We start from the raw sequence: 11,942 nt of genomic DNA, 5'->3' as shown, positions 1-11,942 counted from the left end.
AAAAAGAGGTGAGAAAAGTCGAGAGAAGAGAGAGAGAGAGTAGAGAAGAGTGGAGTAAAGAGAGAGAGGAGAAGCGAGGAGAGGAGAGTAGGGGGATGTGAAAGAGAGAAAGAGAGCAGAGAAGAGAGAGAGAGAGAGAGAGAGAGGGTATGGTTGGGGGACGTGAAGAGAGAGAAGAGAAAGAGAGAGAGAGAGAGAGAGAGAGAGAGAGAGAGGAGAGAAGATGAGAACTGAGGAGAGAGAGAGAGAGAGAAAAGAGAGTGCAGAAAGAAAGAGCAGGACAGCCGCGCCGCGAGAGAGAGAGAGTGAGAAAGAGAGAGCGGAAAGAGACAGAAGAGACGGAGAGAGAAAAAGAGAGGAGAGAGAAGAGAGAAGAGATGAGAGAAAGGAGAGAGAGAGAGAGAAGAGAAAGAGGAGAGAGGAGAGAGAGAGAGAGAGAGAGAGAGAGAGAGAGAGAGAAGACGAGAGAGAGAGAGAAAGAGAGAAGAGAGAGAGAGAGATGCAGAGAGCAGAGGAGGCGAGTAGCCTTTCGGCAGTGCGCCCGAAGACGCACCGTAATCATTAGGCTACTATGGAACATTCCAGCCCCGCTCGCACTTCCGATGTGTAAACATATTACCGTCCGCCGCTGAATGCAGACGTCGCTTGGCGCTACGACACACACACACCACGACTGCACGGACGCCACGCCGCACGCGCGCTTAAACACCACCACACAGTTCCGTAATCTCTCTCTCCTCTCTCGTCTCTCTCTCGTTCTTCTCTCTCTCCTCGTCCTCCCTTCTTTCTCTTTCTCTCTCTCTCTCTCTCTCTCTCTTTCTCTCTTCTCTCTCTCTTTTCCTCTTCTCTCTCTCTCTCTTCTCTCCTCTCTCTCTCTCTATCTCTCTCGCTCTCTCTCTAGTTCTTTTCTCTCTCTCTCGCCTCCTCTCTTTCTCTCTCTCTCTCTCCTCTCTTTCTGTCTTTTCCCACACGAACCATAGTGTAAAAGTGTCGTTATATATATTTATATATTTATATATATTTATATGTGTGTGTGTGCGCCTCGCGTGCGTGTGTGCGTCTGTGTGCATGCGAGCGTGCGTGCGTGCATCGTTTGTGGTGTGGTGTGTGTGCTGTGTGTGTGTGCGTGTGTGTTGCTGGTGTGCTGTGCTGGTCTGTGTGCGTGCGTTCGTAGCGTGCTTATGTGCGTGTGTGTGGCGTGCGTGCGCGGTGTGTGTTGCGTCGCTGGCATAGTACGTTATATAGCGGGCGGCGCTGCTAAACATAGTATTCCGTTAGATCATTTACCGCCTCTGTTCCGGACTGTTTGCTTCTGTTAACGTAGGTTTTCTTCTTCAGCCGGGTACTACGACGTTAGAAGAGGGAGGCGCGGGGTAGCGGGGAAAGTGGGTGTGCATTGTTAGTGAACGATCTAGAGAATGAAGCATAAATACTGTGCTAAGCTGGTTTTATTAAGCACTCGCGCGCGCACGCACGCACACGCACAAACGCACGGCACTCACGCCACGCCGCCGCACACATACAGTAACTACACGCGCACTCATGCGCGACAAGCTTCCTATAACACACGAGCGGATTATACTTATGATTATAATAATATGCAGTAGATAGTTCGGATGCCAGAAATCCGTACCACCCGAGAATCCGGAATTTTTCGAAAACGCAAATTCAACTTCTCTGTTTTAGAAACTAAACATAAATAATTAATTGTGTAAATAACTTCTGCCTTTCATTTGTTTACATTCATTTCGTTGTTCATTGTTCATTTGTTTTTCTTTTACAATGCTTCATTTTATCAACATTGATTTCATGCATTACACGACTGTATTTTTTTTTTAGTAAAACTTTTGCACACGTGTTTCTATTTTTTAGTCAAGTTGTTGACTTTTGATGTTTTCGATAAATGAAGTATGCTGTATTTGCTAACGAACAAACTATTCGAAATTTACTTGTTATCTCTTCTTTATTCCTCCTTTAATTTGAATTTTAAAAAGCACACAGCCCGAGAATCCGAAAAATCCGAAAAATCCGGACCAACCAAATCTCCGCAGCAGCCCGTATTTTCGGCGGCTTTATTACTGTAAGTATAATTCTCACTTTCTAAAAACGTTATATATATTATATCGAGAGCTTAAATAATAGCCAGAATAGGCCTCATTGCTGTATATATATTATATATATAATATATTATATATATACTCAAGTCTTCTTTATGCTACTCTTGATACAGGGCCCGTAGCCAGCTTTCTTATTGGGGGGGGTTCGTTTTTCAATGTTGGCAATATTGCTCGGCAGCGGGTGTACAGGATTTGCCCAGGTGGGGTCTAACGTAACCAAGTTGCGAGGCACGCGAGGAGGGTCGGGTGGGGCGCTCCCCTCCGAAATTTTGCTTAAAATTAGACCCCCTCAGAACATGCGTTTTTTCTGCGCGCAGCAATGGGGGGGTCCGGCTCCCTGCGACCCCCCAAAACACGCCCTGCTCGGTGCGCGAAAGCGACCAGGCCGAGCGGAGCAACGCGACGCGAAGCTGGGGGCGAGGGTGTGGCGAGGGGGTCAGTGTTCACTTGTTCACCACTCCCGCACGATTTTGAAGATTTTATGCAATTATCTACACTAACATGGGCGAGGACCTGATGGTGAATTCTTGCAAAATTTTTCAAAATTATTATTTTTTTGCTTGGTGGGTGTGGGGCGGGCGGGACTGGCTCGGCGGGGATTCGTATCGAGCAACCCCCCCGAACCCCCCTGGCTACGGGCTGTTCGAATACTATATATATATATATATATATATATATATATATATATATATATAACACGCCCCAAGACCCTACGACACGCTCTCTCTTGCCTCGATCCGCTGCAACCCGGAACCATCAATGCTTACTCGTTCACAGAGACGTATACCAGTCTTCTCGGCCTCTTGCCCTCATTCCAGAGATACGCGAGAAGCTGCGATCACCCTCCCCTCCTTCTCAGCTGCACATCCCTGTCAAACGCTGCCGGCACTAGCCGCATCACACCCGGGCTTCATCTCTATAACCCATTAACGCTGGCTGGTGTGGAGACGGGCAATCACATACAGAGATAAAGGGACCGACTCGAGCACACAAACACAGCGCGAACCCATCGCCCATTCACGGCGCCTCTCTATGGGCTGACCCATTAGGCCATTGCCCCCCCCCTGTGGTATATATCACGCATCCTGGCTACCTATAACCCCCTCACAGTCTCCACAAGCCGATATGATGCTGGTCCACCGTTTCGGCTTCACATACGCAGTTTTTATAACACACTTACAATATTTGTAAACTTTACACCGTTTCAAGCATTATAATGGTAGAAATGAAACGATTTTACGGTCTTTCGTTCCATGAATAAATATTACACGATTGAACTCGCATGTATAAATAAGGCCGTGAAGAGAAGCAGATACACGAGCATATGATTTCGAATGTGGCATGTTTAATACGATGCGAGCTGTATCCAGCATTGATTTACACTACTTTGCGGTGGCCTAATGAACGGCTCAATCTTAATTAGTACTTTCGTCATGGGCTTCTTAATCATCGTTAATCTGGTCTTAATTAGAATCATCATCGCTTAACACACTAGTGCGGTCGGGTTACTAATTAAAGTCACGCAGGCTGCATTTTAGCATAAACACTAGGAATTTTCCCCACTTACTCCCGGTGCACGCAATATCACATTTTCTTCACCATGCTTTTAATTTATCCATGACTAATCATGAAAATGTGAATCGTGAATAAAGGTTAGCCTACTAGTTGCATTATGCATCTATCCTAAGTGCTTTGTTAATTACCTGCAATATCATAGCCGTTGTAATTATCTAGGTATCGCTTGGAATTTCCGAGATGCTAGCTGTTGCAAAGATTACTTCCAAGTTCTAATGATACAAGGTTCAAACAAGAATTCCCTGTGAGACGAAAACAGGAGAACTAGATATTTTTTTTAAATAGTTTCAGCAGTGAATTTGTGTTTATTCGGGTTGTATTTGTTTAGTTATTATAGGATTAATGCGTAACGTGTCGTAACAAAATGCGTAACGCAACAACCGTGGAATGCAAAATACAGACGATTTGCATTTTAAAATGTATAATTTTATAGTCACATGAACACTATATCATATTGTTTACTAAACTATCATCTATCTACAGTCAAACCTGTCTTAACGGGCACCTCTATAGAACGGGCACATGTATATAAAGGACACTTTTGAGGGGGTTCCTTTGAGTGGACGTTATATACGTTTGGGTGTATTATCTTTCTATCTAAATAACAAATCTATCTTTATTTGTTCGAATGTGAACGCCTCTTCCCTCCACCTTCTATCTACCTATCTATCTATCATTACATGTTGCTTCTTATCATCTTTACATCATAGATTCTGATCCCCTACACCATCATGGTCCATGCACAAACTAGCCCGTCCTAACCCTATCTATCGTTATTTCTTCGATTGATAATCCTTCCATTCCACCGCTTCTAGCTATCTTCAGTCTAAGTGTTCTGCCCCTTCTTCCTACCTATCCATCTTTGCATTTTCGATTGCTAACTATACTCCGTCCCACCCCTTCTATATATTTCCCGTCTGAGTGCTCTGCCCATAGCGCCTATATATCTATCTATCTTTACATTTTCCATTGCGAACCTGTAGATCCAAACCCTTATCTATATATCTATCTATCTAATCACCAACCCACCCATCTATCAAAACCCAAACACCCATCCATCCATCCATCCATCCATCATCCATCCATCCATCTCAATCCACTCCATCCATCCATCCCATCCATCCATCCATCCAATCAATCCATCCATCCATCATCCATCCATCCGATCACGCATCCATCCATCCATTTCCATACCATCCATCCATCCACATCCATTCATCCATCATCATCCATCCATCCATTCCCCATCATCCATCCAATCCATCCACTCCATCCATCCATCATCTGCATGCATGATGCATGCATGTCCATCCAATCCATCCATCCCCATTCCATCCATCCACTCATCCATCATCACCACCCACCCACCCCACCCACCCACTTACCCACCACACATCCATCCATTCCATCATCACACTCCATCAATCGATAGATACACCCACCCACCACAGTCCCTTCATTCATCGCACCACCATCCATCTCATCTATTCATGCCACCCACTCATCCATCCATCCATTCATCCACCCACCCATCCACGCCACCATCCACGCACACACACACACACACTCACGCACCACGGGCACACGCACACGCAACACGCACACGCACACGCACACGAGACACACACCACGACACCACGCACGGCACGCACGGCAATGCACGACACGCACCGCACGCACCGCCGCCGGCCACGCCACGCACGCACGCATCGCACCGCGCACGCCACGGCGCACGCACACACACCACACACGCCGCGCGCGCACGCACGCACACACACACACACACGCACGCACGCACACACACACACACACACACACACCTGATCTCGTAGATGAGTGAGCGCAGCTCCTCGTTCTGGCGGCGCAGCGTGTCGAGCTCTCCGAGGGCGCGGCGGATGCGCTCGTGCGTCGCGCTGCCGTCGTCACTCGACGACTGATAGACGGATCCGAACATGTAGACGACTACGATCAGCCAGACGACGAGCACGAGAGCGATCCAGCGGGCCGGGCTGCGCATACTGCCTCCTCATTACCTTCTGCTGTCAACAACAACAACAACAACAATGTCAACAACAATAATGTCAACAACAACATCATCATCATCAACGACGACGACGGCGACGGCGGCGGCGGCGGCGACGACGACGACGATGACAACAACAACAACAACAACAACAACAACAACAACAACAACAACAGTATCACTAGTCACCACCATCACCAACAACAAGAACAGCAACGTAAACACACGGGCTGAAAACCTCATCATCGGTAACAATGTTATTCATGCTCGCCCGCGTGCGTGCGTGCGTGCGTGCGTGCGTTCTGGCGCACATGCGGTATGAATGAGGCCGCGAACGTATGAATATATCTATGTAGCTAACTACACACAACTCACTACTCACTAACTAAACACTACTCACCAACTAAACACTACTCACTAACTAAACACTACTCACCAACAGCAACGCGCACACGCAACACAGACGTAAAACTTCATTACCGACAACGCGCTTAGATAGTACGCCTACGACGGCGGAGGCTGCTACTGCGCATGCGTTTAGGCCGCGAAAACATACATAGGTTTTCGTAGATGTCTGCAAAAATCTATACATTGCATACCAAATGACACGCAGAAATACGCACGCAGGCAGACGCGCGAACAAAAGCCTCACGTCGTGTTTATGTCTACGCTGCATAACATAATTCACCAGCTAATACAACAATGACTTTTTCACTGCCGCTAATTACACATTTCGATCGATTTAGAACGCTACACGCTAACAAACTCATCTAGTATGAATGCCATTGAGAAACATGCCAGGGAATCACTATGGAAGCAGGGATGCCTGCCTGTCCGCGCCAGCAGCAGCAGCAGCGCTCTAAATCAATCATGATCACGGAAATCTGTCGTCAGCAGCAATATAAACGCCGTAGCTCTCAAACCTTATGATAGTTCCTAGTGTAATGGCATGCCAACGGAACCTATACACTCCAATAGCACCTTGTTCATGCACCCGACACGGAACCTCAGCGATTTTGCGACGAATCGCGAATCATAGCAGCTGCACGCAGCTGGTAAATTTAACGGTAAAATTCTACGGCGTGTTATTTGACTATTCCGAGAGCTTTGTGCTAGATTTGAGACGTTTTACGACAATGCCTACGAAAGTTTCTGCAAGTTGTCGTGTCACGGTTATGAAGTACGTACAAAGGCAGGGCATTAGAATGCTGAAGGATTCCATGCATACAGGCTACACTATCAACACTACACGCTCTCAATCTGTATCTGACAATAGTAATTTGCGATTTTTGGATTGTTGCGAGTTAGTGGTAATATGCTAAACGAGCCTTTATTCTGAATCTGAAAACTGCATTTGCTTTCCTGTTCCATCTATTTTCCTTCTTTTCCTTCTTGAAATATATAGCACATAGGAATCCAAAATTCGGCTCTCGTTTTCTTGCTCTCGTCCCCTCTGCCTCTCTCTTTCTCGCTCTTATTTCAATCTGTATCTGACAATAGTAATTTGCCGAAGCGATTTTTGGATTGTTGACAACTACAAATTGCAGACAAAACGAGTTAGTGATAATATGCTGAACGGGCCTTTATTCTGAATCTGAAAACTACATTTTCTTTCGCCCTCTTTCTTTCTGGAAATACAGCACATATATGAATACAAAATTCAGCGCAACCTTTCTTGCTCTCCCCACCTCTCTTTCTCTCTCTCCCTCTCTCGCTCTCTCTCTCTTTCTCTCTTTCTCTCTCTCTCTCTCTCTCTCTCTCTTTCGTCGAAAGGCGGTTGGTAAATTGACGCCGGACAGACACACGATATTTCTGATAAGAATAGTCCCAATATTTTATATTAGGGCTGTTATACTATATTATTATTAAGGTAAAAATTAAGATTGTCACATTATCATTATTTCACATTTTGGTAAAAAAAAACATTAACGATCAAACTCCATTGAAAAACGTCGTTCCAAACTCGTTTCGGTCGATGAATTGGGAGTCTGGAAATCTTTCTAAAATGAATTACCAACTTACTTCGTAACCGTGATTTTAATTAAGGTATGCGCTTTAGTCGTGCATACATTAAACTGTTTAGTGCACTGTTTGCTCTGCATGTTAATTTTATGTATAAAGTATCCGTATTATTGCATGTTTATATATATCTTAACGCATGATTTGATTTTTAAAACTAATTACACCGATATATAGTGCTGATCGACTCACATCACCAATTCTAACACAGTGATTAAACTAACACCAAACATGCCACGGCGTTATACAGTATGATGCCTGTAATATATTCAGATAAAAGTAAGTTCATTAGAATAATAGAAAGACAACTGCTGACAAATGGTATCAAAACGACACGACTGTGCAAATATTCCTCGCACTAAAACAACTGAAGCTGCAACACTCTAAATCAGTGGTTCTTAACCTTTTTAGAGGCGCCGAACCCTAACGAAACCCACTGCTCACTCACTGAACCCCTCAAATTTGACAAAAACAAATCAATTTTAATCAATCCAAAAATAAAACATATTGCTTCAACATTCAAGGATATTTGGAAAGCGTGCAAAGAATGAACAAAAAATAAAAATTCTAGCAAATTCTAGCAAAATTTTAATGCGTTTCGGAGGACCTCCGCCGAACCCCTGAGACTGGCTCACCGAACCCCTGGGGTTCGGTCGAACCCAGGTTAAGAACCACTGCTCTAAATTAAAACACGTAGGTACGCATGCATCTATTTTCACAAATGATTCCACAGTGTTTTGCAGAGTTCACTGTGCTGTAGAGCATTAATCATAGTCATCAGTAGCGATAGGAACCTAACACATTCTGTTGCCACGGGCTCGATTCCATTTCTATCGCTTTCACTACATGTGCAAACATGCACTGCATGCACTAGCACTGACTGACAGAGAAGCCATCTCGCTCTGTGTTGCCCAACGTATTGACTTTCCTTTGTTGAAGGTACTCCGTGAGGTTGCTCCTTGGGGTTAGACAAGGAGACGGTTAGACAGGTGTCCATTCTAAAGAGATGGTTTCACTGTATTCACTGTTTCACTCAACTGAAAATCCAAAATTGACCTTTATAGACAGTTGTCCCTTCTACAGATGTGAGCGCTAACAGACGCTTGACTTCATCATCACATGCACTGAAGCTCAATTTATGTACAACCTAGCCACACGTTTCTAGCAGAACTCCCCCCTTCACCCGCAAAACTTGTGAAAACTTTTCGATTACAGTGTTTAGAATAGCTGCAAGTAGTGCTGACGCATGTCTTTGATACGCGAATAAAATAAAACAAAACAAAAAAATTGATTTCCACATCACGAGAGAGCAACGAGTGTAGAGATCTGCTTGATCAGCTGCGTAAAACAGCGCAAGCTGTCACGCAGCCGTGGCGAAACTGCGAGAGCAGCACTCCGTGATGGCTCAGCGCAAATTTCCAGAGAGAGAATAAAAAGAGGATGACGTTTGAACCGGGGTGCGGGTTGTTCACGTGCGAGCGCGGACTCGTGGCAAGACTCGCTCGCGTGCGACGCGTGTCGTCGCCGTCGCTATCACAAAACGTCCGCCACCGTCATCCAAGAGTTTACGAAGACACACGACGTGAAATATATATCTGTCATGCATATAACTGTCAAACGACAGGATGGTTTTCTACCGGTTTGTGTAAGGCGGAGGGGGAAGGGTAGTCTTTGCGTTAAACCAAACTTTTTTGTGTGAAATGCCGAGGTTGGAGTTCTACCAAGAATATCAGAGAAATCTTTGGTGTTGATTAGGGGGGTGATTTAGGTTGAAATTTGGGGGGGTGATTAGCTCACAACCATCGATCTCACTCGCTTCATTAGAGAGCTTTATTTCGGCAGCTAAGCTGTCAGCTAATCACATCAATTCCCAAGTAAAACTCCGTTACGAGTAAGCAGTAACAATCACACATCGCTTTAGTCACTTCCAAGTCACTTTTATAAAAACAACAACAACCGTACGACAGTTTCGCACGATATGATGCGTGTAGCATCGGACCATGCACTCACGTACAAGGCGTGGTTGCGAAAATTAACATCACATATTTAAAATTGGATATTGTCAGTCTTTCGGAACATTATTATCATGTTAATCTTGTTATTATGTAATAAAACTTGTATGCCAGAGTTGCTGAATAAAAAATTTAAACCGCATTTTGTGTAGATTGCAGCATCGTGCAGTTTTGATTCATTATTGAGTGCTTCTTATTCACGTATATATCTACCCCCCCTAGTCGGCAATGGCTTAATTTGCATTTGCGTTGAATTTCAAATCAGGCGCATCTCTTTATTCGTCGTTATTCTCGGACGTGATTTTCATAATTCATAGATCGCATTGTGCTGTCGAAAATGTTATTATTTCACGACACAAGTTAGTCAATTATGAGATATGCGGGTAAGAAAATGCACGACTATTTCACTAACTGTACCAGAAGCGCCTATAAATGATGAAATTATTATATAACAGATTTATAGAAGTTCGCGTTTTCCCAACTAACTAGTCGGGATGGTTGTCTGATAAGAACACTACCAAAACGCCAAAAAACGCTTTTAAACAGCGGTCATGTACGCGTGCCCGCCACTGATGATATAATGATCCATGCCTACAACTAGCCACCATGGCGACAAGTGTAGCTTGGCAAAGTATTGAAACCTGCATTCTTAGTAGGTTTTTAGGAAGATAGGAGGATGATGATGATGAGGATGAGGAGAGGAGGAGGAGGAAGCGGGAGGGGGGGGGAGTTGGAGAAGGGAGAAGATGACGAGGAGATGGAGGATGAGGGGGTGAGAATGAGGATGCTGAGGAGGCGGTTCAAGAGGAAGAGATACTGATTCTTTATCCCAGAAAAAAACAGCAGTAGTGAAGTTGAGCGGATGATACTCACAAGAGAGGAGAGGGAGAAAAAAAAGAGAGACGAGACGAGGAGAAGAGAGGTGAAATAGAGGGACAAAGGAAAGGGACTAAGAGAGGCAGAGAGACAGAGGGAGAGGTAAGGAGAGAGAGGGAGGGGAAAGAAGGGATGAAGAGGGGGAAAGCGAACACACGAGTGTCTCAGTCCATAGCATCATTCAGACAGTTATTTCCAGATAGTAAACAAACAATTTTACGAACCACATCTGTTCGGACAGAACGTTGTTTGAACGCCGGCGTAAATAAACCCAGCTAATATCATAAGACGGCCAGGCACAATTGATGATACACAGCAGCTGTGGGTGTGCATCAGAGCGAGCTCTGACGATACAGTGGCAATACATGGCAAGACCGGCAACGAACGGCCGCGTGGCACAATTGGCAAGATTCTCAACGTTACGAGGGCGGTATCGAACGGTTCGCTCTGTCGTGTTTCGAAGCGAGTTTTTCTTGCAACAAAAAATACGAACAGTGATTACACGTCGCCGCGTAGGACAATGAATGCCACACAGCTCCCGCTACGTGCCGTTGCACTAGACAAAAAAAAACCACGGTCGGAGTGTGCGTGTGTGTGTGGCACTGTGTGCGTGTGCGGGGGGGGGGTGCGTGTTTTCGATAACTCTTGCTAGCTGTGCACGCAAGCACTCTACGAAGAAGGATTGGTCTAGTATTGTGGACTTCCGTTCTGCGTGCAGCCACAAGAACGCCCCAAGTTCACAAATATTAGCTCTGTCACTCATAGAACTACAAATTTCGATCGTTTAGGGCTGATAAATGCACGCATGCGCATATTACGGTATTCGATTTTCTGTAAAGAAGCTAAGATTTTACAACTCGGTGCTCCCTTTTTTAACATAAATTGACAATTTTTTTGACAGGATTCGAACATAGTGAGATTAGATAGGATGATGATATCGTTCCCGGTTGACAACTCTACAGGATGTCTAAAATGATCACTCTTTCATGCATGGTCAGCAGCTATAACGAAAGGCCAGCCGATAGTTAGTGAAGGTGAGATTCGGTTATCGAATCTGGTAGGCAAATGCGTGCCGCAATTCGCAGCAAACGAGCTTTCCTTGGCCTGTAGTTAAAGGAATAATAGCTAGGTCCATTGATTATGCAATGTTGACGAATGCTAGAGTAACTGGCACCTTGTGTAGTTAATAAGTACATTACCTTATAGCCAAACGCGTATTAGTTTGTCCAATATCACTGCTGGTTACATTACAAACAAGACTTGAAATCGGTTGTTGATATGTATCAACGTATCATTTACGTGCCGTAAATGTCATCCAGA

General features: G+C 44.9%; 1 protein-coding gene across 1 annotated transcript in view; it reads right to left on the bottom strand.

Moving 5' to 3' along the window:
* Positions 1-11,942, bottom strand: part of LOC106804923 — a 39,705-nt gene that overhangs the window by 11,246 nt on the left and 16,517 nt on the right. The window contains exon 2 of the mRNA XM_014806331.1: positions 5,513-5,731. Within this exon, the coding sequence (XP_014661817.1) occupies positions 5,513-5,709 (197 nt within the window). The 5' untranslated portion in view covers positions 5,710-5,731. The remainder of the gene's footprint in view (positions 1-5,512; positions 5,732-11,942) is intronic.

The sequence above is a fragment of the Priapulus caudatus genome, unplaced genomic scaffold, assembly GCF_000485595.1.
Source record: "Priapulus caudatus unplaced genomic scaffold, Priapulus_caudatus-5.0.1 Scaffold93, whole genome shotgun sequence".
Classification (NCBI taxonomy): Eukaryota; Metazoa; Priapulida; class Priapulimorpha; order Priapulimorphida; family Priapulidae; genus Priapulus; species Priapulus caudatus.
This window is presented reverse-complemented; position numbering and strand designations above follow the sequence as displayed.